General features: G+C 49.7%; 1 protein-coding gene across 1 annotated transcript in view; it reads left to right on the top strand.

The window, feature by feature from the left end:
• The window catches only part of LOC121570108 (protein Dok-7), a gene marked incomplete at its 5' end in the record, with an annotated part of 52214 nt that overhangs the window by 11206 nt on the left and 15739 nt on the right, over positions 1 to 25269 (top strand). Inside the window, 4 exons of the mRNA XM_045218738.1 lie at positions 1326 to 1433; positions 1619 to 2012; positions 2338 to 2695; positions 6782 to 6859. Of these exons, the coding sequence (XP_045074673.1) occupies positions 1326 to 1433; positions 1619 to 2012; positions 2338 to 2695; positions 6782 to 6859 (938 nt within the window). The remainder of the gene's footprint in view (positions 1 to 1325; positions 1434 to 1618; positions 2013 to 2337; positions 2696 to 6781; positions 6860 to 25269) is intronic.

Below are 25269 nucleotides of genomic sequence, written 5' to 3'. Positions count from 1 at the left end.
TTGGGCTCTAGCTTGCCGACCGTAACCGTGGTGATTGGCTAGGCTGGCTAGGCTAATAGCTAGTTGGCTAAATAGCTAACATTAGCTGGCTGGCTAGCTAGCTGGCTAAGATAACTGCATATAGCTAACATTCTTTGATAACCGGTTAGATGGCCTTTTATATTTCCTAAACGTTGGTTTACTTTAATGTAGCTGTAAGCTAGGAGTTGATAGCAACTGTCTGACTCTTTCAGTGCTAACGTAACATTAGCAGGCTGGTAGGGCTAATGTTAGCAGGCTGGTTGGCTAGCAACCTTGCAAGTTGATTTGTAACAATACATTCAAAAAGTATTTGCTTGTAAGTTAGAAAATGTCATTTAAATCAGTAGTCATGAGTGCAACGATTTGGTTTAATTGGAAGTTATACATTTGAAGTTATCTCTGTTGGACTTTACATTATAGAAAATAGGCTGGCTTGCCGGGTCCTCCATATTACATCACACCCCGGAATAACTTTTTCCGACATGACTTCGGCATTTTACGGAATTCTGATCGGTTTTATGTAATAACTCCAAAAATAGAAAAGTGAGCTGTAAATTTGCATTGGGACTTTTGATGTGTAAAAAATTTTTTTGTAAAGTGGTTGTCCCACTGGCTATCATAAGGTGAATGCACCATTTTGTAAGTCGCTCTGGATAAGAGCGTCTGCTAAATGACGTAAATGTAAATATAAATGTAAATACTAATGCAAATCCCAATATGTTACATGTGGTTATGTTTATGCTGCCTACCTCTGTAGCTCAGCTGGTAGAGCACGGCGCTTGTAACGCCAAGGTAGTGGGTTCGATCCCCGGGACCACCCATACACAAAAAAAAAAATAATGTATGCTCGCATGACTAAGTCGCTTTGGATAAAAGCGTCTGCTAAATGGCATATTATTATTATTATTATTATTATTTTTATATTATTATTATATTAAAAGAGAGAGTTGAGAGTTTCTGTCCGACCCCTTTTCTTACAGTACCTGTGTTCATAATAGAGCCACATTCTCTCTCCCCTCTGATCCTGTGGCTCGGTTCTGTTCCCACTTCCTGTGATGTCATCATGTCTCTGTCAGGTCTGATCCCAACCAGGGGGACAGGGAGTGTGTGTGTGTGTGTGTGTGTGTGTGTGTCTTTCTCTCTGTGTGTGTTGGAGATTTGAAAGGCCTTTACTGCTGTTGTTGTAACTGACCCAGTGGATAAAGCTGTGGATATATTATTCTGTTCCCTGTGTGTGTGTGTGTGTGTGTGTGTGTGTGTGTGTGTGTGTGTGTGTGTGTGTGTGTGTGTGTGTGTGTGTGTAGATCCCAGTGCTAGCCGGTCCTCCTCAGAGGAGAGGATCAACCATGAAGCATCAGAACTAGAGAGAAGACTCAGTCTGCTGTCCCTCAGCAGTAGACAGAGCAGCACAGGTAATCCATCAATTAATCAGTCAATAATCCCAGTTTTCCGTTAATATCCTGACTATATTTGAACCATCAATAAGTTATGTAGTTGGTATCATTCAATTTAATCTGAAAGAATTTGACCATTACTCAATTGACCTTTGATCAATCAATCAATCAATCAATCATCTAATCAATAATATCCTCCCCAGCCTCCACCTCCAGTTACAGCACCTCCGTTGCCGGGGATGACCGCAGCAGTATCTCTTCCTCCTCCTCCAGCCAATCAGACGCCAGCTACGGAAGCCACCTTCCTTTGTGGCCAGAGCCAAAACGCCCCACTTCCTCAACCGAGACCCTGTCGGCCCCTCCTACTGCGAGGTCCTCGGCCAATCTGGACGAGCAACTCTATAATGCTGTCATGAACCGCTCTCCTTTCAAACCGCCTTCCCATACTCGCAGTCTCCACGACAGCGGGCGCCAAAGCTCATTGGACAGCGGGATCGGCATCGCCACGGCCAGCAGCCAATCATCTTACTCCGGGAGCTTCTCTTCCTGTACGGGCAGCCTGGACACAGCCAGTCAGGGAGGAGGGGAGGAGTTTGGGTCTGTCCTTAGTCTACCTCCCCCTCCTCTCTCTCTACCTCCTCCTCCTCCTCCTCCACCTTCTCCTCTTTCTCTACCTCCCCCTCCTCTCTCTCCCTCCTCTTCCTCTACCTCCTCTTCCTCCTCCCTCTCTACCTCCTCTTCCTCCTCCCTCTCTACCTCCTCTTCCTCCTCCCACTCTACCTCCTCTTCCTCCTCCCACTCTACCTCCTCCACCTCCTCCTCTGTCCATAATGACCCCTGAGCCCGGCCCTCTCTCACCCCCTGCTCCCTGCTCCTGCCCCCCCTCCACCTCCTCCTCCTCCTCCTCCTCCTCCTCCTCCAGGACTAGTGGTTATAGCTCTAGCGCCCCCCGGTGGCAGAGTGAGGAGTACCAGGCACCCAGCCATCTCAGACTACACTACGACAGCCCCAGGAACATCCTCCACACCCCGGCCTTCAGGGATCCTCCGCCCCAGGGAGGAGCACCGGAACCGGGCAGGGACAGGCGGCTCGGTGGAGGTCATGGAGGTCAAGGACAGATCCAGGGGCATGGGTGTCCTTCCCTCCCCTCCACCCCCATCGAGGCCTCTCTCCAGCGGGTAGGGACCACGAGGCAGCCCCCTGTGGACAGCCCCATGTCCAGTAGGCTTACACCCAGACCTCTGCTGTTACCTGGCTGTCCAGTGTGTGGAGGAACGCAGGTAATACAACTCTGTAACTTCTGAACGTTTTTTTAAAAATTGTTTAAACATTTTATTTTCACCTTTATTTAACCAGGTAAGCCAGTTGAGAACAAGTTCTCATTTACAACTGCGACCTGGCCAAGATAAAGCAAAGCAGTGCGATAAAAACAACAACACAGAGTTACATATGGGGTAAAACAAAACATAAAGTCAAAAAATACAACAGAAAATCGATATACAGTGTGTGCGAATGTAGCAAGTTATGGAGGTAAGGCAATAAATAGGCCATAGTGCAAAATAGTTACAATTTCGTATTAACACTGGAATGATAGATGTGCAAGAGATGATCTGCAAATAGAGATACTGGGGTGCAAATGAGCAAAATAAATAACAATATGGGGATGAGGTAGTTGGGCGGGCTAATTTCAGATGGGCTGTGTACAGTTGCAGTGATCGGTAAGGTGCTCTGGCTTAAAGATAGTGAGGGAGATAAGAGTCTCCAGCTTCAGAGATTTTTTGCAGTTCGTGCCAGTCATTGGCAGCAGAGAACTGGAAGGAATGGCGGCCAAAGGAGGTGTTGGCTTTGGGGATGACCAGTGAGATATACCTGCTGGAGCGCAGACTACGGGTGGGTGTTGCTATGGTGACCAGTGAGCTAAGATAAGACAGGGATTTGCCTAGCAGTGATTTATAGATGACCTGGAGCCAGTGGGTTTGGCGACAAATATGTAGTGAGGACCAGCCAACGAGAGAGTACAGGTCACAATGGTGGGTAGTATATGGGGCTTTGGTGACAAAACGGATGGCACTGTGATAGACTACATCCAATTTGCTGAGTAGAGTGTTGGAGGCTATTTTGTAAATGACATCGCCGAAGTCAAGGATCGGTAGGATAGTCAGTTTTACGAGGGCATGTTTGGCAGCATGCGTGAAGGAGGCTTTGTTGCGAAATAGGAAGCCGATTCTAGATCTAACTTTTGATTGGAGATGCTTAATGTGAGTCTGGAAGGAGAGTTTACAGTCTAACCAGACACCTAGGTATTTGTAGTTGTCCACATACTCTAGGTCAGACCCGCCGAGAGTAGTGATTCTAGTCGGGTGGGCGGGTGCAAGCAGTGTTCGATTGAAGAGCATGGATTTAGTTTTACTAGTGTTTAAGAGCAGTTGGAGGCTACTGAAGGAGTGTTGTATGGCGTTGAAGCTCGTTTGGAGGTTTGTTAACACAGTGTCCAATGAAGGGCCAGATGTATACAAAATGGTGTCGTCTGCGTAGAGGTGGATCTGAGAGTCACCAGCAGCAAGAGCGACATCATTGATATACACAGAGAATAGAGTCGGCCCGAGAATTGAACCCTGTGGCACCCCCATAGAGACTGTCAGAGGTCCAGACAACAGGCCCTCCGATTTGACACCTTGAACTCTATCTGAGAAGTAGTTGGTGAACCAGGCGAGGCAGTCATTTGAGAAACCAAGGCTATTTAGTCTGCCAATAAGAATGTGGTGGTTGACAGAGTGGAAAGCCTTGGCCAGGTCGATGAAGACCTTATTACAATGCTAATAGATTCCTAGGCTTCATTTGGCTCCGTGTCTGAGGGAGGGAGGGAGAGGGAGAGAGGGAGGGAGAGAGGGAGGGAGGGAGAGGGAGAGAGAGAGAGAGAGAGAGAGAGAATGAACAAAACATGTTGTTTAGATCAAAACCCTCCTGAAAGAGATTCTGCATCAGTCCTGTGATAATTATTATTATTATAATCCTGCCTCCCTCTGGCTACATCCCAAATGGTACCCTTGTTCCTTACATAGTGCACTACTTACCTTTATGGAGCTCTGATCAAAAGTGGAGCCCTATAAGGATTAGGATGCCATTTGGGAAGCAGACTCTATCTCGCTGCCCCCCGTTCGTCTCTAATTGATTTCTGTTTGAAAAAAGGGAGCTTTTGGTAGGCCTTTGAAATGACACCCTATTCCTTATATAGTGCACTACTTTAGACCAGGCTCTGGTGCACTATCTAGGGAATAGGGTGCCATTTAATACATCGTTCGGATTATCTTCAGAGACTGAATGAAAATCAACTAAGTTTGTAGTGATTCCTGGATTTCAGTGACAGCTGTTTCAATGTGTGTGTGTGTGTCTGGGATTGTGTGTGTCTTAGCGAGGCTCTGAAGAGCAGTGATCAGATGTGAAGAAAGAAACGGACCGAAACACTTGAAGAGACGTGTTTGTAACTTGAAGAGACGAGCCGTGTTTGTAACTTGAAGAGACGAGCGTGTTTGTAACTTGAAGAGCCGTGTTTGTGACTTGAAGAGACAAGACGTGTTTGTAACTTGAGCACTACATCTTCCCCTCCCCTGTCGAGCACTACATTTTCCCCTCTGTCGAGCGCTACATCTTCCCCTCCTCTGTCGAGCACTACATACATCTTCCCCTCCCCTGTCGAGCACTACATCTTCCCCTCCCCTGTCGAGCACTACATCTTCCCCTCCCCTGTCGAGCACTACATACATCTTCCCCTCCCCTGTCGAGCACTACATACATCTTCCCCTCCCCTGTCGAGCACTACATCTTCCCCTCCCCTGTCGAGCACTACATACATCTTCCCCTCCCCTGTCGAGCACTACATACATCTTCCCCTCCCCTGTCGAGCACTACATCTTCCCCTCCCCTGTCGAGCACTACATACATCTTCCCCTCCTCTGTCGAGCACTACATCTTCCCCTCCTCTGTCGAGCACTACATCTTCCCCTCCCCTGTCGAGCACTACATACATCTTCCCCTCCCCTGTCGAGCACTACATACATCTTCCCCTCCCCTGTCGAGCACTACATACATCTTCCCCTCCCCTGTCGAGCACTACATCTTCCCCTCCCTGTCGAGCACTACATCATCTTCCCCTCCTCTGTCGAGCACTACATCTTCCCCTCCTCTGTCGAGCACTACATTTTCCCCTCCCCTGTCGAGCACTACATCTTCCCCTCCCCTGTCGAGCACTACATCTTCCCCTCCTCTGTCGAGCACTACATACATTTTCCCCTCCTCTGTCGAGCACTACATACATTTTCCCCTCCCCTGTCGAGCACTACATCTTCCCCTCCTCTGTCGAGCACTACATCTTCCCCTCCCCTGTCGAGCACTACATCTTCCCCTCCCCTGTCGAGCACTACATTTTCCCCTCCCCTGTCGAGCACTACATCTTCCCCTCCCCTGTCGAGCACTACATCTTCCCCTCCTCTGTCGAGCACTACATACATCTTCCCCTCCTCTGTCGAGCACTACATCTTCCCCTCCTCTGTCGAGCACTACATCTTCCCCTCCCCTGTCGAGCACTACATCTTCCCCTCCCCTGTCGAGCACTACATTTTCCCCTCCTCTGTCGAGCGCTACATCTTCCCCTCCTCTGTCGAGCACTACATCTTCCCCTCCTCTGTCGAGCACTACATCTTCCCCTCCTCTGTCGAGCACTACATACATCTTCCCCTCCTCTGTCGAGCGCTACATCTTCCCCTCCCCTGTCGAGCACAGCTTCCATATCTAGGGCAATCGGATAGGATTAAATGCATAGAAATATAATGAATAGGACGGGCGTCCCCATTCAAGTCAACGCCCGTTCTATTCATTCTATTTCTAGGGCAGTTGGTTCAAACATATACCGACGCGCGCGTGTGTGTGTGTGTGTGTGTGACTGGAGAATTCATGTTGACCCTGTGAACCCCTGACTATGTCTGTCCTCTCCAATACTCCCTCTTTAAGACAATAAGTCTTCCTTCTCTCACCTTTACATCCAACACGTTGTTGTTGACTGGCTGTGAATGGCTCTGTTTCATCATAAGTATTATCCTCTGAACATACCATGACCAGACCTGGGTTCAAATTCTATTTGAAATCTTTCAAATGCTTTGATTGTTTGCTCTAGTCTGTCTGGAGGGCCTAGTGGGCGGGGCTTGCCGTTTTGGGACTATCCCATTGGTCCATTATGCCAGGCACAACTTAAGCAAACACAGATCCGAGTATTTGAAATGATTTCGAAATAGTATTTGAACCCAGGTCTGGTTTACCACCATGGTTGTAGTTTAACCCCACCTCTCTCATCCGTTTGTCCCCCCATCCAGAGTCATCATCCCTGTATAGATCACAACTACATTACCCACGAGCAATGGTTCTCAGCTAGAAAGAGATGTGTTACGCAGGTAAGATGACACCTTCGTGTGGTAGTGGTTATTGACAGCATGTGCAAAGATACTTTTAGCTAACCCCTTAGTTTAAAAAAAAAACGTTTAACTGATACCTAACATGCCGACTACACCGGCCACGCCCCCGTGCGCCATCGAGCGCATGTTAAGTTTGTCCGTCCACACCAGACGATCAGGACAAACAGGGTAGAAATATCAAAACCAACTCTGAACCAACTATATTACATTTGGGGACATGTCGAAACACATTATAAACGTTCATGGACATTTAGCTAGCCCGCTAGCTTGCTGTTGCTAGCAAATGTTTCCTGGGATATAAACATTGGGTTGTTATTTTACCTGAAATGTCATTTATTTTTGCTGGATCTTTGTAGAATATCGACTCATTTTGTGTTACACAAAGTTGTGTGTTCTCTACTCCGACAATTAATCCACTGATAAAATTTGAAACCTACACTGAACAAAAATATAAACGCAACATGCAACAATTTCAAAGATTTTACAGAGTTACAGTTCATATAAAGGAAATCAGTCAATTGAAATAAATTCATTAGGCTCTATGGATTTCACGTGACTGGGCAGGGGCGCAGCCATGGGTGACCCTGGGCCAATCAGAATGAGTTTTTCCCCACAAAAGGGCTTTATACAGACAGAAATAGTCCTCAGCATTTTATTTGCAAGTATGGAACATTTCTGGGATCGTTTATTTCAGCTCATGAAACATGGGACCAACACTTTACATGTTACATTTATATTTTTGTTCAGTATAGTTATTTTCTAGTAATCTCTCCTAGTTCAGTCTTCTTCTTCTGTGGATTTTATATGGCGGTTGGCAACCAACTTTAAGGTGCATTACCGCCACCAACTGGACTGGAGTGTGGACCTCAGTTCATCTTTCAATCACCCACGCGGCTATATGCTCCTAAAAACCAATGAGGAGATGGGAGAGGCGGGACGTTGCAGCGCATCAAGCTTCTAACATTTATATTTTAGCGCCTGGCTGCGCAGGCACTCGTTGACGTTCGCGAGCAGTTTGGATGAAATGATTGAATAACAGGTATGTGTACGTGTCGGTGTGGTCACCATGTTAGTGGTGGTCCTATATGGTTCAGTTGGTAGAGCGTGGAGCTTGGTGTGGTCACCATGTTAGTAGTGGTCCTGTATGGTTCAGTTGGTAGAGCATGGAACTTGGTGTGGTCACCATGTTAGTAGTGGTCCTGTATGGTTCAGTTGGTGGAGCGTGGAGCTTGGTGTGGTCACCATGTTAGTGGTGGTCCTGTATGGTTCAGTTGGTAGAGCATGGAGCTTGGTGTGGTCACCATGTTAGTAGTGGTCCTGTATGGTTCAGTTGGTAGAGCGTGGAGCTTGGTGTGGTCACCATGTTAGTAGTGGGTCCTGTATGGTTCAGTTGGTAGAGCGTGGAGCTTGGTGTGTTCACCATGTTAGTAGTGGTCCTGTATGGTTCAGTTGGTAGAGCATGGAGCTTGGTGTGGTCACCATGTTAGTAGTGGTCCTGTATGGTTCAGTTGGTAGAGCATGGAGCTTGGTGTGGTCACCATGTTAGTAGTGGTCCTGTATGGTTCAGTTGGTAGAGCGTGGAGCTTGGTGTGGTCACCATGTTAGTAGTGGTCCTGTATGGTTCAGTTGGTAGAGCGTGGAGCTTGGTGTGGTCACCATGTTAGTAGTGGTCCTGTATGGTTCAGTTGGTAGAGCATGGAGCTTGGTGTGGTCACCATGTTAGTAGTGGTCCTGTATGGTTCAGTTGGTGGAGCTTGGTGTGGTCACCATGTTAGTAGTGGTCCTGTATGGTTCAGTTGGTAGAGCGTGGAGCTTGGTGTGGTCACCTTGTTAGTAGTGGGTCCTGTATGGTTCAGTTGGTAGAGCGTGGAGCTTGGTGTGGTCACCATGTTAGTGGTGGTCCTGTATGGTTCAGTCGGTAGAGCGTGGAGCTTGGTGTGGTCACCATGTTAGTAGTGGTCCTGTATGGTTCAGTTGGTAGAGCGTGGAGCTTGGTGTGGTCACCATGTTAGTAGTGGTCCTGTATGGTTCAGTTGGTAGAGCGTGGAGCTTGGTGTGGTCACCATGTTAGTAGTGGTCCTGTATGGTTCAGTTGGTAGAGCGTGGAGCTTGGTGTGGTCACCATGTTAGTGGTGGTCTGTATGGTTCAGTTGGTAGAGCGTGGAGCTTGGTGTGGTCACCATGTTAGTAGTGGTCCTGTATGGTTCAGTTGGTAGAGTGTGGAGCTTGGTGTGGTCACCATGTTAGTAGTGGTCCTGTATGGTTCAGTTGGTAGAGCGTGGAGCTTGGTGTGGTCACCATGTTAGTGGTGGTCCTGTATGGTTCAGTTGGTAGAGCGTGGAGCTTGGTGTGGTCACCATGTTAGTAGTGGTCCTGTATGGTTCAGTTGGTAGAGCGTGGAGCTTGGTGTGGTCACCATGTTAGTAGTGGTCCTGTATGGTTCAGTTGGTAGAGCGTGGAGCTTGGTGTGGTCACCATGTTAGTAGTGGTCCTGTATGGTTCAGTTGGTAGAGCGTGGAGCTTGGTGTGGTCACCATGTTAGTAGTGGTCCTGTATGGTTCAGTCGGTAGAGCGTGGAGCTTGGTGTGGTCACCATGTTAGTAGTGGTCCTGTATGGTTCAGTTGGTAGAGCGTGGAGCTTGGTGTGGTCACCATGTTAGTAGTGGTCCTGTATGGTTCAGTTGGTAGAGCGTGGAGCTTGGTGTGGTCACCATGTTAGTAGTGGTCCTGTATGGTTCAGTTGGTAGAGCGTGGAGCTTGGTGTGGTCACCATGTTAGTAGTGGTCCTGTATGGTTCAGTTGGTAGAGCGTGGAGCTTGGTGTGGTCACCATGTTAGTAGTGGTCCTGTATGGTTCAGTTGGTAGAGCGTGGAGCTTGGTGTGGTCACCATGTTAGTAGTGGTCCTGTATGGTTCAGTTGGTAGAGCGTGGAGCTTGGTGTGGTCACCATGTTAGTAGTGGTCCTGTATGGTTCAGTTGGTAGAGCGTGGAGCTTGGTGTGGTCACCATGTTAGTAGTGGTCCTGTATGGTTCAGTTGGTAGAGCATGGAGCTTGGTGTGGTCACCATGTTAGTAGTGGTCCTGTATGGTTCAGTTGGTAGAGCGTGGAGCTTGGTGTGGTCACCATGTTAGTAGTGGTCCTGTATGGTTCAGTTGGTAGAGCGTGGAGCTTGGTGTGGTCACCATGTTAGTAGTGGTCCTGTATGGTTCAGTTGGTAGAGCGTGGAGCTTGGTGTGGTCACCATGTTAGTAGTGGTCCTGTATGGTTCAGTTGGTAGAGCGTGGAGCTTGGTGTGGTCACCATGTTAGTAGTGGTCCTGTATGGTTCAGTTGGTAGAGCGTGGAGCTTGGTGTGGTCACCATGTTAGTAGTGGTCCTGTATGGTTCAGTTGGTAGAGCGTGGAGCTTGGTGTGGTCACCATGTTAGTAGTGGTCCTGTATGGTTCAGTTGGTAGAGCGTGGAGCTTGGTGTGGTCACCATGTTAGTAGTGGTCCTGTATGGTTCAGTTGGTAGAGCGTGGAGCTTGGTGTGGTCACCATGTTAGTAGTGGTCCTGTATGGTTCAGTTGGTAGAGCGTGGAGCTTGGTGTGGTCACCATGTTAGTAGTGGTCCTGTATGGTTCAGTTGGTAGAGCGTGGAGCTTGGTGTGGTCACCATGTTAGTAGTGGTCCTGTATGGTTCAGTTGGTAGAGCGTGGAGCTTGGTGTGGTCACCATGTTAGTAGTGGTCCTGTATGGTTCAGTTGGTAGAGCGTGGAGCTTGGTGTGGTCACCATGTTAGTAGTGGTCCTGTATGGTTCAGTTGGTAGAGCGTGGAGCTTGGTGTGGTCACCATGTTAGTAGTGGTCCTGTATGGTTCAGTTGGTAGAGCGCGGAGCTTGGTGTGGTCACCATGTTAGTAGTGGTCCTGTATGGTTCAGTTGGTAGAGCGTGGAGCTTGGTGTGGTCACCATGTTAGTAGTGGTCCTGTATGGTTCAGTTGGTAGAGCGTGGAGCTTGGTGTGGTCACCATGTTAGTAGTGGTCCTGTATGGTTCAGTTGGTAGAGCGTGGAGCTTGGTGTGGTCACCATGTTAGTAGTGGTCCTGTATGGTTCAGTTGGTAGAGCGTGGAGCTTGGTGTGGTCACCATGTTAGTAGTGGTCCTGTATGGTTCAGTTGGTAGAGCGTGGAGCTTGGTGTGGTCACCATGTTAGTAGTGGTCCTGTATGGTTCAGTTGGTAGAGCGTGGAGCTTGGTGTGGTCACCATGTTAGTAGTGGTCCTGTATGGTTCAGTTGGTAGAGCGTGGAGTCCCATGTTAGTAGTGGTCCTGTATGGTTCAGTTGGTAGAGCGTGGAGCTTGGTGTGGTCACCATGTTAGTAGTGGTCCTGTATGGTTCAGTTGGTAGAGCGTGGAGCTTGGTGTGGTCACCATGTTAGTAGTGGTCCTGTATGGTTCAGTTGGTAGAGCGTGGAGCTTGGTGTGGTCACCATGTTAGTAGTGGTCCTGTATGGTTCAGTTGGTAGAGCGTGGAGCTTGGTGTGGTCACCATGTTAGTAGTGGTCCTGTATGGTTCAGTTGGTAGAGCGTGGAGCTTGGTGTGGTCACCATGTTAGTAGTGGTCCTGTATGGTTCAGTTGGTAGAGCGTGGAGCTTGGTGTGGTCACCATGTTAGTAGTGGTCCTGTATGGTTCAGTTGGTAGAGCGTGGAGCTTGGTGTGGTCACCATGTTAGTAGTGGTCCTGTATGGTTCAGTTGGTAGAGCGTGGAGCTTGGTGTGGTCACCATGTTAGTAGTGGTCCTGTATGGTTCAGTTGGTAGAGCGTGGAGCTTGGTGTGGTCACCATGTTAGTAGTGGTCCTGTATGGTTCAGTTGGTAGAGCGTGGAGCTTGGTGTGGTCACCATGTTAGTAGTGGTCCTGTATGGTTCAGTTGGTAGAGCGTGGAGCTTGGTGTGGTCACCATGTTAGTAGTGGTCCTGTATGGTTCAGTTGGTAGAGCGTGGAGCTTGGTGTGGTCACCATGTTAGTAGTGGTCCTGTATGGTTCAGTTGGTAGAGCGTGGAGCTTGGTGTGGTCACCATGTTAGTAGTGGTCCTGTATGGTTCAGTTGGTAGAGCGTGGAGCTTGGTGTGGTCACCATGTTAGTAGTGGTCCTGTATGGTTCAGTTGGTAGAGCTGGAGCTTGGTGTGGTCACCATGTTAGTAGTGGTCCTGTATGGTTCAGTTGGTAGAGCGTGGAGCTTGGTGTGGTCACCATGTTAGTAGTGGTCCTGTATGGTTCAGTTGGTAGAGCGTGGAGCTTGGTGTGGTCACCATGTTAGTAGTGGTCCTGTATGGTTCAGTTGGTAGAGCGTGGAGCTTGGTGTGGTCACCATGTTAGTAGTGGTCCTGTATGGTTCAGTTGGTAGAGCGTGGAGCTTGGTGTGGTCACCATGTTAGTAGTGGTCCTGTATGGTTCAGTTGGTAGAGCGTGGAGCTTGGTGTGGTCACCATGTTAGTAGTGGTCCTGTATGGTTCAGTTGGTAGAGCGTGGAGCTTGGTGTGGTCACCATGTTAGTAGTGGTCCTGTATGGTTCAGTTGGTAGAGCATGGAGCTTGGTGTGGTCACCATGTTAGTAGTGGTCCTGTATGGTTCAGTTGGTAGAGCGTGGAGCTTGGTGTGGTCACCATGTTAGTAGTGGTCCTGTATGGTTCAGTTGGTAGAGCGTGGAGCTTGGTGTGGTCACCATGTTAGTAGTGGTCCTGTATGGTTCAGTTGGTAGAGCGTGGAGCTTGGTGTGGTCACCATGTTAGTAGTGGTCCTGTATGGTTCAGTTGGTAGAGCGTGGAGCTTGGTGTGGTCACCATGTTAGTAGTGGTCCTGTATGGTTCAGTTGGTAGAGCGTGGAGCTTGGTGTGGTCACCATGTTAGTAGTGGTCCTGTATGGTTCAGTTGGTAGAGCGTGGAGCTTGGTATGGTCACCATGTTAGTAGTGGTCCTGTATGGTTCAGTTGGTAGAGCGTGGAGCTTGGTGTGGTCACCATGTTAGTGGTGGTCCTGTATGGTCCAGTTGGTAGAGCGTGGAGCTTGGTGTGGTCACCATGTTAGTAGTGGTCCTGTATGGTTCAGTTGGTAGAGCTTGGTGTGGTCACCATGTTAGTAGTGGTCCTGTATGGTTCAGTTGGTGGAGCGTGGAGCTTGGTGTGGTCACCATGTTAGTAGTGGTCCTGTATGGTTCAGTTGGTAGAGCGTGGAGCTTGGTGTGGTCACCATGTTAGTAGTGGTCCTGTATGGTTCAGTTGGTAGAGCGTGGAGCTTGGTGTGGTCACCATGTTAGTAGTGGTCCTGTATGGTTCAGTTGGTAGAGCGTGGAGCTTGGTGTGGTCACCATGTTAGTAGTGGTCCTGTATGGTTCAGTTGGTAGAGCGTGGAGCTTGGTGTGGTCACCATGTTAGTAGTGGTCCTGTATGGTCCAGTTGGTAGAGCATGGAGCTTGGTGTGGTCACCATGTTAGTAGTGGTCCTGTATGGTTCATTTGGTAGAGCGTGGAGCTTGGTGTGGTCACCATGTTAGTGGTGGTCCTGTATGGTTCAGTTGGTAGAGCGTGGAGCTTGGTGTGGTCCTGTATGGTTCAGTTGGTGGAGCGAGGAGCTTGGTGTGGTCACCATGTTAGTAGTGGTCCTGTATGGTTCAGTTGGTAGAGCGTGGAGCTTGGTGTGGTCACCATGTTAGTAGTGGTCCTGTATGGTTCAGTTGGTAGAGCGTGGAGCTTGGTGTGGTCACCATGTTAGTAGTGGTCCTGTATGGTTCAGTTGGTAGAGCGTGGAGCTTGGTGTGGTCACCATGTTAGTAGTGGTCCTGTATGGTTCAGTTGGTAGAGCGTGGAGCTTGGTGTGGTCACCATGTTAGTAGTGGTCCTGTATGGTTCAGTTGGTAGAGCGTGGAGCTTGGTGTGGTCACCATGTTAGTAGTGGTCCTGTATGGTTCAGTTGGTAGAGCGTGGAGCTTGGTGTGGTCACCATGTTAGTAGTGGTCCTGTATGGTTCAGTTGGTAGAGCGTGAGCTTGGTGTGGTCACCATGTTAGTAGTGGTCCTGTATGGTTCAGTTGGTAGAGCGTGGAGCTTGGTGTGGTCACCATGTTAGTAGTGGTCCTGTATGGTTCAGTTGGTAGAGCGTGGAGCTTGGTGTGGTCACCATGTTAGTAGTGGTCCTGTATGGTTCAGTTGGTAGAGCGTGGAGCTTGGTGTGGTCACCATGTTAGTAGTGGTCCTGTATGGTTCAGTTGGTAGAGCGTGGAGCTTGGTGTGGTCACCATGTTAGTAGTGGTCCTGTATGGTTCAGTTGGTAGAGCGTGGAGCTTGGTGTGGTCACCATGTTAGTAGTGGTCCTGTATGGTTAGTTACTCAGTTGGTAGAGTGGAGCTTGGTGTGGTCACCATGTTAGTAGTGGTCCTGTATGGTTCAGTTGGTAGAGCGTGGAGCTTGGTGTGGTCACCATGTTAGTAGTGGTCCTGTATGGTTCAGTTGGTAGAGCGTGGAGCTTGGTGTGGTCACCATGTTAGTAGTGGTCCTGTATGGTTCAGTTGGTAGAGCGTGGAGCTTGGTGTGGTCACCATGTTAGTAGTGGTCCTGTATGGTTCAGTTGGTAGAGCGTGGAGCTTGGTGTGGTCACCATGTTAGTAGTGGTCCTGTATGGTTCAGTTGGTAGAGCGTGGAGCTTGGTGTGGTCACCATGTTAGTAGTGGTCCTGTATGGTTCAGTTGGTAGAGCATGGAGCTTGGTGTGGTCACCATGTTAGTAGTGGTCCTGTATGGTTCAGTTGGTAGAGCGTGGAGCTTGGTGTGGTCACCATGTTAGTAGTGGTCCTGTATGGTTCAGTTGGTAGAGCGTGGAGCTTGGTGTGGTCACCATGTTAGTAGTGGTCCTGTATGGTTCAGTTGGTAGAGCGTGGAGCTTGGTGTGGTCACCATGTTAGTAGTGGTCCTGTATGGTTCAGTTGGTAGAGCGTGGAGCTTGGTGTGGTCACCATGTTAGTAGTGGTCCTGTATGGTTCAGTTGGTAGAGCGTGGAGCTTGGTGTGGTCACCATGTTAGTAGTGGTCCTGTATGGTTCAGTTGGTAGAGCGTGGAGCTTGGTGTGGTCACCATGTTAGTGGTGGTCCTGTATGGTTCAGTTGGTAGAGCGTGGAGCTTGGTGTGGTCACCATGTTAGTAGTGGTCCTGTATGGTTCAGTTGGTAGAGCGTGGAGCTTGGTGTGGTCACCATGTTAGTAGTGGTCCTGTATGGTTCAGTTGGTGGAGCGTGGAGCTTGGTGTGGTCACCATGTTAGTAGTGGTCCTGTATGGTTCAGTTGGTAGAGCGTGGAGCTTGGTGTGGTCACCATGTTAGTAGTGGTCCTGTATGGTTCAGTTGGTAGAGCGTGGAGCTTGGTGTGGTCACCATGTTAGTAGTGGTCCTGTATGGTTCAGTTGGTAGAGCGTGGAGCTTGGTGTGGTCACCATGTTAGTAGTGGTCCTGTATGGTTCAGTTGGTAGAGCATGGAGCTTGGTGTGGTCACCATGTTAGTAGTGGTCCTGTATGGTTCAGTTGGTAGAGCGTGGAGCTTGGTGTGGTCACCATGTTAGTAGTGGTCCTGTATGGTTCAGTTGGTAGAGTGTGGAGCTTGGTGTGGTCACCATGTTAGTAGTGGTCCTGTATGTTTCAGTTGGTAGAGTGTGGAGCTTGGTGTGGTCACCATGTTAGTAGTGGTCCTGTATGGTTCAGTTGGTAGAGCATGGAGCTTGGTGTGGTCACCATGTTAGTAGTGGTCCTGTATGGTTCAGTTGGTAGGCGTGGAGCTTGGTGTGGTCACCATGTTAGTAGTGGTCCTGTATGGTTCAGTTGGTAGAGCATGGAGCTTGGTGTGGTCACCATGTTAGTAGTGGTCCTGTATGGTTCATTTGGTAGAGCGTGGAGCTTGGTGTGGTCACCATGTTAGTGGTGGTCCTGTATGGTTCAGTTGGTAGAGCGTGGAGCTTGGTAGGTGGTCCTGTATGGTTCAGTTGGTGGAGCGTGGAGCTTGGTGTGGTCACCATGTTAGTAGTGGTCCTGTATGGTTCAGTTGGTAGAGCGTGGAGCTTGGTGTGGTCACCATGTTAAGTAGTGGTCCTGTATGGTTCAGTTGGTAGAGCGTGGAGCTTGGTGTGGTCACCATGTTAGTAGTGGTCCTGTATGGTTCAGTTGGTAGAGCGTGGAGCTTGGTGTGGTCACCATGTTAGTAGTGGTCCTGTATGGTTCAGTTGGTAGAGCGTGAGCTTGGTGTGGTCACCATGTTAGTAGTGGTCCTGTATGGTTCAGTTGGTAGAGCGTGGAGCTTGGTGTGGTCACCATGTTAGTAGTGGTCCTGTATGGTTCAGTTGGTAGAGCGTGGAGCTTGGTGTGGTCACCATGTTAGTAGTGGTCCTGTATGGTTCAGTTGGTAGAGCGTGGAGCTTGGTGTGGTCACCATGTTAGTAGTGGTCCTGTATGGTTCAGTTGGTAGAGCGTGGAGCTTGGTGTGGTCACCATGTTAGTAGTGGTCCTGTATGGTTCAGTTGGTAGAGCGTGGAGCTTGGTGTGGTCACCATGTTAGTAGTGGTCCTGTATGGTTCAGTTGGTAGAGCGTGGAGCTTGGTGTGGTCACCATGTTAGTAGTGGTCCTGTATGGTTCAGTTGGTAGAGCGTGGAGCTTGGTGTGGTCACCATGTTAGTAGTGGTCCTGTATGGTTCAGTTGGTAGAGCATGGAGCTTGGTGTGGTCACCATGTTAGTAGTGGTCCTGTATGGTTCAGTTGGTAGAGCGTGGAGCTTGGTGTGGTCACCATGTTAGTAGTGGTCCTGTATGGTTCAGTTGGTAGAGCGTGAGCTTGGTGTGGTCACCATGTTAGTAGTGGTCCTGTATGGTTCAGTTGGTAGAGCGTGGAGCTTGGTGTGGTCACCATGTTAGTAGTGGTCCTGTATGGTTCAGTTGGTAGAGCGTGGAGCTTGGTGTGGTCACCATGTTAGTAGTGGTCCTGTATGGTTCAGTTGGTAGAGCGTGGAGCTTGGTGTGGTCACCATGTTAGTAGTGGTCCTGTATGGTTCAGTTGGTAGAGCGTGGGCTTGGTGTGGTCACCATGTTAGTAGTGGTCCTGTATGGTTCAGTTGGTAGAGCGTGGAGCTTGGTGTGGTCACCATGTTAGTAGTGGTCCTGTATGGTTCAGTTGGTAGAGCGTGGAGCTTGGTGTGGTCACCATGTTAGTAGTGGTCCTGTATGGTTCAGTTGGTAGAGCGTGGAGCTTGGTGTGGTCACCATGTTAGTAGTGGTCCTGTATGGTTCAGTTGGTAGAGCGTGGAGCTTGGTGTGGTCACCATGTTAGTAGTGGTCCTGTATGGTTCAGTTGGTAGAGCGTGGAGCTTGGTGTGGTCACCATGTTAGTAGTGGTCCTGTATGGTTCAGTTGGTAGAGCGTGGAGCTTGGTGTGGTCACCATGTTAGTAGTGGTCCTGTATGGTTCAGTTGGTAGAGCGTGGAGCTTGGTGTGGTCACCATGTTAGTAGTGGTCCTGTATGGTTCAGTTGGTAGAGCGTGGAGCTTGGTGTGGTCACCATGTTAGTAGTGGTCCTGTATGGTTCAGTTGGTAGAGCGTGGAGCTTGGTGTGGTCACCATGTTAGTAGTGGTCCTGTATGGTTCAGTTGGTAGAGCGTGGAGCTTGGTGTGGTCACCATGTTAGTAGTGGTCCTGTATGGTTCAGTTGGTAGAGCGTGGAGCTTGGTGTGGTCACCATGTTAGTAGTGGTCCTGTATGGTTCAGTTGGTAGAGCGTGGAGCTTGGTGTGGTCACCATGTTAGTAGTGGTCCTGTATGGTTCAGTTGGTAGAGCGTGGAGCTTGGTGTGGTCACCATGTTAGTAGTGGTCCTGTATGGTTCAGTTGGTAGAGCGTGGAGCTTGGTGTGGTCACCATGTTAGTAGTGGTCCTGTATGGTTCAGTTGGTAGAGCGTGGAGCTTGGTGTGGTCACCATGTTAGTAGTGGTCCTGTATGGTTCAGTTGGTAGAGCGTGGAGCTTGGTGTGGTCACCATGTTAGTAGTGGTCCTGTATGGTTCAGTTGGTAGAGCGTGGAGCTTGGTGTGGTCACCATGTTAGTAGTGGTCCTGTATGGTTCAGTTGGTAGAGCGTGGAGCTTGGTGTGGTCACCATGTTAGTAGTGGTCCTGTATGGTTCAGTTGGTAGAGCGTGGAGCTTGGTGTGGTCACCATGTTAGTAGTGGTCCTGTATGGTTCAGTTGGTAGAGCGTGGAGCTTGGTGTGGTCACCATGTTAGTAGTGGTCCTGTATGGTTCAGTTGGTAGAGCGTGGAGCTTGGTGTGGTCACCATGTTAGTAGTGGTCCTGTATGGTTCAGTTGGTAGAGCGTGGAGCTTGGTGTGGTCACCATGTTAGTAGTGGTCCTGTATGGTTCAGTTGGTAGAGCGTGGAGCTTGGTGTGGTCACCATGTTAGTAGTGGTCCTGTATGGTTCAGTTGGTAGAGCGTGGAGCTTGGTGTGGTCACCATGTTAGTAGTGGTCCTGTATGGTTCAGTTGGTAGAGCGTGGAGCTTGGTGTGGTCACCATGTTAGTAGTGGTCCTGTATGGTTCAGTTGGTAGAGCATGGAGCTTGGTGTGGTCACCATGTTAGTAGTGGTCCTGTATGGTTCAGTTGGTAGAGCGTGGAGCTTGGTGTGGTCACCATGTTAGTAGTGGTCCTGTATGGTTCAGTTGGTAGAGCGTGGAGCTTGGTGTGGTCACCATGTTAGTAGTGGTCCTGTATGGTTCAGTTGGTAGAGCGTGGAGCTTGGTGTGGTCACCATGTTAGTAGTGGTCCTGTATGGTTCAGTTGGTAGAGCGTGGAGCTTGGTGTGGTCACCATGTTAGTAGTGGTCCTGTATGGTTCAGTTGGTAGAGCGTGGAGCTTGGTGTGGTCACCATGTTAGTAGTGGTCCTGTATGGTTCAGTTGGTAGAGCGTGGAGCTTGGTGTGGTCACCATGTTAGTAGTGGTCCTGTATGGTTCAGTTGGTAGAGCGTGGAGCTTGGTGTGGTCACCATGTTAGTAGTGGTCCTGTATGGTTCAGTTGGTAGAGCGTGGAGCTTGGTGTGGTCACCATGTTAGTAGTGGTCCTGTATGGTTCAGTTGGTAGAGCGTGGAGCTTGGTGTGGTCACCATGTTAGTAGTGGTCCTGTATGGTTCAGTTGGTAGAGCGTGGAGCTTGGTGTGGTCACCATGTTAGTAGTGGTCCTGTATGGTTCAGTTGGTAGAGCGTGGAGCTTGGTGTGGTCACCATGTTAGTAGTGGTCCTGTATGGTTCAGTTGGTAGAGCGTGGAGCTTGGTGTGGTCACCATGTTAGTAGTGGTCCTGTATGGTTCAGTTGGTAGAGCGTGGAGCTTGGTGTGGTCACCATGTTAGTAGTGGTCCTGTATGGTTCAGTTGGTAGAGCGTGGAGCTTGGTGTGGTCACCATGTTAGTAGTGGTCCTGTATGGTTCAGTTGGTAGAGCGTGGAGCTTGGTGTGGTCACCATGTTAGTAGTGGTCCTGTATGGTTCAGTTGGTAGAGCGTGGAGCTTGGTGTGGTCACCATGTTAGTAGTGGTCCTGTATGGTTCAGTTGGTAGAGCGTGGAGCTTGGTGTGGTCACCATGTTAGTAGTGGTCCTGTATGGTTCAGTTGGTAGAGCGTGGAGCTTGGTGTGGTCACCATGTTAGTAGTGGTCCTGTATGGTTCAGTTGGTAGAGCGTGGAGCTTGGTGTGGTCACCATGTTAGTAGTGGTCCTGTATGGTTCAGTTGGTAGAGCGTGGAGCTTGGTGTGGTCACCATGTTAGTAGTGGTCCTGTATGGTTCAGTTGGTAGAGCGTGGAGCTTGGTGTGGTCACCATGTTAGTAGTGGTCCTGTATGGTTCAGTTGGTAGAGCGTGGAGCTTGGTGTGGTCACCATGTTAGTAGTGGTCCTGTATGGTTCAGTTGGTAGAGCGGAGCTTGGTGTGGTCACCATGTTAGTAGTGGTCCTGTATGGTTCAGTTGGTAGAGCGTGGAGCTTGGTGTGGTCACCATGTTAGTAGTGGTCCTGTATGGTTCAGTTGGTAGAGCGTGGAGCTTGGTGTGGTCACCATGTTAGTAGTGGTCCTGTATGGTTCAGTTGGTAGAGCGTGGAGCTTGGTGTGGTCACCATGTTAGTAGTGGTCCTGTATGGTTCAGTTGGTAGAGCGTGGAGCTTGGTGTGGTCACCATGTTAGTAGTGGTCCTGTATGGTTCAGTTGGTAGAGCGTGGAGCTTGGTGTGGTCACCATGTTAGTAGTGGTCCTGTATGGTTCAGTTGGTAGAGCGTGGAGCTTGGTGTGGTCACCATGTTAGTAGTGGTCCTGTATGGTTCAGTTGGTAGAGCGTGGAGCTTGGTGTGGTCACCATGTTAGTAGTGGTCCTGTATGGTTCAGTTGGTAGAGCGTGGAGCTTGGTGTGGTCACCATGTTAGTAGTGGTCCTGTATGGTTCAGTTGGTAGAGCGTGGAGCTTGGTGTGGTCACCATGTTAGTAGTGGTCCTGTATGGTTCAGTTGGTAGAGCGTGGAGCTTGGTGTGGTCACCATGTTAGTAGTGGTCCTGTATGGTTCAGTTGGTAGAGCGTGGAGCTTGGTGTGGTCACCATGTTAGTAGTGGTCCTGTATGGTTCAGTTGGTAGAGCGTGGAGCTTGGTGTGGTCACCATGTTAGTAGTGGTCCTGTATGGTTCAGTTGGTAGAGCGTGGAGCTTGGTGTGGTCACCATGTTAGTAGTGGTCCTGTATGGTTCAGTTGGTAGAGCGTGGAGCTTGGTGTGGTCACCATGTTAGTAGTAGTCCTATATGGTTCAGTTGGTAGAGCGTGGAGCTTGGTTTGGTCACCATGTTAGTAGTGGTCCTGTATGGTTCAGTTGGTAGAGCGTGGAGCTTGGTGTGGTCCTGTATGGTTCAGTTGGTAGAGCGGAGCTTGGTGTGGTCACCATGTTAGTAGTGGTCCTGTATGGTTCAGTTGGTAGAGCGTGGAGCTTGGTGTGGTCACCATGTTAGTAGTGGTCCTGTATGGTTCAGTTGGTAGAGCGTGGAGCTTGGTGTGGTCACCATGTTAGTAGTGGTCCTGTATGGTTCAGTTGGTAGAGCGTGGAGCTTGGTGTGGTCACCATGTTAGTAGTGGTCCTGTATGGTTCAGTTGGTAGAGCGTGGAGCTTGGTGTGGTCACCATGTTAGTAGTGGTCCTGTATGGTTCAGTTGGTAGAGCGTGGAGCTTGGTGTGGTCACCATGTTAGTAGTGGTCCTGTATGGTTCAGTTGGTAGAGCGTGGAGCTTGGTGTGGTCACCATGTTAGTAGTGGTCCTGTATGGTTCAGTTGGTAGAGCATGGAGCTTGGTGTGGTCACCATGTTAGTATTGGTCCTGTATGGTTCAGTTGGTAGAGCGTGGAGATTGGTGTGGTCACCATGTTAGTAGTGGTCCTGTATGGTTCAGTTGGTAGAGCATGGAGCTTGGTGTGGTCACCATGTTAGTAGTGGTCCTGTATGGTTCAGTTGGTAGAGCGTGGAGCTTGGTGTGGTCACCATGTTAGTAGTGGTCCTGTATGGTTCAGTTGGTAGAGCGTGGAGCTTGGTGTGGTCACCATGTTAGTGGTGGTCCTGTATGGTTCAGTTGGTAGAGCGTGGAGCTTGGTGTGGTCACCATGTTAGTAGTGGTCCTGTATGGTTCAGTTGGTAGAGCGTGGAGCTTGGTGTGGTCACCATGTTAGTAGTGGTCCTGTATGGTTCAGTTGGTAGAGCGTGGAGCTTGGTGTGGTCACCATGTTAGTAGTGGTCCTGTATGGTTCAGTTGGTAGAGCGTGGAGCTTGGTATGGTCACCATGTTAGTAGTGGTCCTGTATGGTTCAGTTGGTAGAGCGTGGAGCTTGGTGTGGTCACCATGTTAGTGGTGGTCCTGTATGGTCCAGTTGGTAGAGCGTGGAGCTTGGTGTGGTCACCATGTTAGAAGTGGTCCTGTATGGTTCAGTTGGTAGAGCTTGGTGTGGTCACCATGTTAGTAGTGGTCCTGTATGGTTCAGTTGGTAGAGCGTGGAGCTTGGTGTGGTCACCATGTTAGTAGTGGTCCTGTATGGTTCAGTTGGTAGAGCGTGGAGCTTGGTGTGGTCACCATGTTAGTAGTGGTCCTGTATGGTTCAGTTGGTAGAGCGTGGAGCTTGGGTGGTCACCATGTTAGTAGTAGTCCTGTATGGTTCAGTTGGTAGAGCGTGGAGCTTGGTTTGGTCACCATGTTAGTAGTGGTCCTGTATGGTTCAGTTGGTAGAGCGTGGAGCTTGGTGTGGTCACCATGTTAGTAGTGGTCCTGTATGGTCCAGTTGGTAGAGCATGGAGCTTGGTGTGGTCACCATGTTAGTAGTGGTCCTGTATGGTTCAGTTTGGTAGAGCGTGGAGCTTGGTGTGGTCACCATGTTAGTGGTGGTCCTGTATGGTTCAGTTGGTAGAGCGTGGAGCTTGGTGTGGTCCTGTATGGTTCAGTTGGTAGAGCGAGGAGCTTGGTGTGGTCACCATGTTAGTAGTGGTCCTGTATGGTTCAGTTGGTAGAGCGTGGAGCTTGGTGTGGTCACCATGTTAGTAGTGGTCCTGTATGGTTCAGTTGGTAGAGCGTGGAGCTTGGTGTGGTCACCATGTTAGTAGTGGTCCTGTATGGTTCAGTTGGTAGAGCGTGGAGCTTGGTGTGGTCACCATGTTAGTAGTGGTCCTGTATGGTTCAGTTGGTAGAGCGTGGAGCTTGGTGTGGTCACCATGTTAGTAGTGGTCCTGTATGGTTCAGTTGGTGGAGCGTAGAGCTTGGTGTGGTCACCATGTTAGTAGTGGTCCTGTATGGTTCAGTTGGTAGAGCGTGGAGCTTGGTGTGGTCACCATGTTAGTAGTGGTCCTGTATGGTTCAGTTGGTAGAGCTTGGTGTGGTCACCATGTTAGTAGTGGTCCTGTATGGTTCAGTTGGTAGAGCGTGGAGCTTGGTGTGGTCACCATGTTAGTAGTGGTCCTGTATGGTTCAGTTGGTAGAGCGTGGAGCTTGGTGTGGTCACCATGTTAGTAGTGGTCCTGTATGGTTCAGTTGGTAGAGCGTGGAGCTTGGTGTGGTCACCATGTTAGTAGTGGTCCTGTATGGTTCAGTTGGTAGAGCGTGGAGCTTGGTGTGGTCACCATGTTAGTAGTGGTCCTGTATGTTTCAGTTGGTAGAGTGTGGAGCTTGGTGTGGTCACCATGTTAGTAGTGGTCCTGTATGGTTCAGTTGGTAGAGCATGGAGCTTGGTGTGGTCACCATGTTAGTAGTGGTCCTGTATGGTTCAGTTGGTAGAGCGTGGAGCTTGGTGTGGTCACCATGTTAGTAGTGGTCCTGTATGGTCCAGTTGGTAGAGCATGGAGCTTGGTGTGGTCACCATGTTAGTAGTGGTCCTGTATGGTTCATTTGGTAGAGCGTGGAGCTTGGTGTGGTCACCATGTTAGTGGTGGTCCTGTATGGTTCAGTTGGTAGAGCGTGGAGCTTGGTGTGGTCCTGTATGGCTCAGTTGGTGGAGCGAGGAGCTTGGTGTGGTCACCATGTTAGTAGTGGTCCTATATGGTTCAGTTGGTAGAGCGTGGAGCTTGGTGTGGTCACCATGTTAGTAGTGGTCCTGTATGGTTCAGTTGGTAGAGCGTGGAGCTTGGTGTGGTCACCATGTTAGTAGTGGTCCTGTATGGTTCAGTTGGTAGAGCGTGGAGCTTGGTGTGGTCACCATGTTAGTAGTGGTCCTGTATGGTTCAGTTGGTAGAGCGTGGAGCTTGGTGTGGTCACCATGTTAGTAGTGGTCCTGTATGGTTCAGTTGGTAGGGAGCTTGGTGTGGTCACCATGTTAGTAGTGGTCCTGTATGGTTCAGTTGGTAGAGCGTGGAGCTTGGTGTGGTCACCATGTTAGTAGTGGTCCTGTATGGTTCAGTTGGTAGAGCGTGGAGCTTGGTGTGGTCACCATGTTAGTAGTGGTCCTGTATGGTTCAGTTGGTAGAGCGTGGAGCTTGGTGTGGTCACCATGTTAGTAGTGGTCCTGTATGGTTCAGTTGGTAGAGCGTGGAGCTTGGTGTGGTCACCATGTTAGTAGTGGTCCTGTATGGTTCAGTTGGTAGAGCGTGGAGCTTGGTGTGGTCACCATGTTAGTAGTGGTCCTGTATGGTTCAGTTGGTAGAGCGTGGAGCTTGGTGTGGTCACCATGTTAGTAGTGGTCCTGTATGGTTCAGTTGGTAGAGCGTGGAGCTTGGTGTGGTCACCATGTTAGTAGTGGTCCTGTATGGTTCAGTTGGTAGAGCGTGGAGCTTGGTGTGGTCACCATGTTAGTAGTGGTCCTGTATGGTTCAGTTGGTAGAGCGTGGAGCTTGGTGTGGTCACCATGTTAGTAGTGGTCCTGTATGGTTCAGTTGGTAGAGCGTGGAGCTTGGTGTGGTCACCATGTTAGTAGTGGTCCTGTATGGTTCAGTTGGTAGAGCGTGGAGCTTGGTGTGGTCACCATGTTAGTAGTGGTCCTGTATGGTTCAGTTGGTAGAGCGTGGAGCTTGGTGTGGTCACCATGTTAGTATTGGTCCTGTATGGTTCAGTTGGTAGAGCGTGGAGCTTGGTGTGGTCACCATGTTAGTAGTGGTCCTGTATGGTTCAGTTGGTAGAGCGTGGAGCTTGGTGTGGTCACCATGTTAGTAGTGGTCCTGTATGGTTCAGTTGGTAGAGCGTGGAGCTTGGTGTGGTCACCATGTTAGTAGTGGTCCTGTATGGTTCAGTTGGTAGAGCGTGGAGCTTGGTGTGGTCACCATGTTAGTAGTGGTCCTGTATGGTTCAGTTGGTAGAGCGTGGAGCTTGGTGTGGTCACCATGTTAGTAGTGGTCCTGTATGGTTCAGTTGGTAGAGCGTGGAGCTTGGTGTGGTCACCATGTTAGTAGTGGTCCTGTATGGTTCAGTTGGTAGAGCGTGGAGCTTGGTGTGGTCACCATGTTAGTAGTGGTCCTGTATGGTTCAGTTGGTAGAGCGTGGAGCTTGGTGTGGTCACCATGTTAGTAGTGGTCCTGTATGGTTCAGTTGGTAGAGCGTGGAGCTTGGTGTGGTCACCATGTTAGTGGTGGTCCTGTATGGTTCAGTTGGTAGAGCGTGGAGCTTGGTGTGGTCACCATGTTAGTAGTGGTCCTGTATGGTTCAGTTGGTAGAGCGGAGCTTGGTGTGGTCACCATGTTAGTAGTGGTCCTGTATGGTTCAGTTGGTGGAGCGTGGAGCTTGGTGTGGTCACCATGTTAGTAGTGGTCCTGTATGGTTCAGTTGGTAGAGCGTGGAGCTTGGGTGGTCACCATGTTAGTAGTAGTCCTGTATGGTTCAGTTGGTAGAGCGTGGAGCTTGGTTTGGTC

The sequence above is a fragment of the Coregonus clupeaformis genome, unplaced genomic scaffold (genome assembly GCF_020615455.1).
Source record: "Coregonus clupeaformis isolate EN_2021a unplaced genomic scaffold, ASM2061545v1 scaf1757, whole genome shotgun sequence".
Taxonomy (NCBI): Eukaryota; Metazoa; Chordata; class Actinopteri; order Salmoniformes; family Salmonidae; genus Coregonus; species Coregonus clupeaformis.
This window is presented reverse-complemented; position numbering and strand designations above follow the sequence as displayed.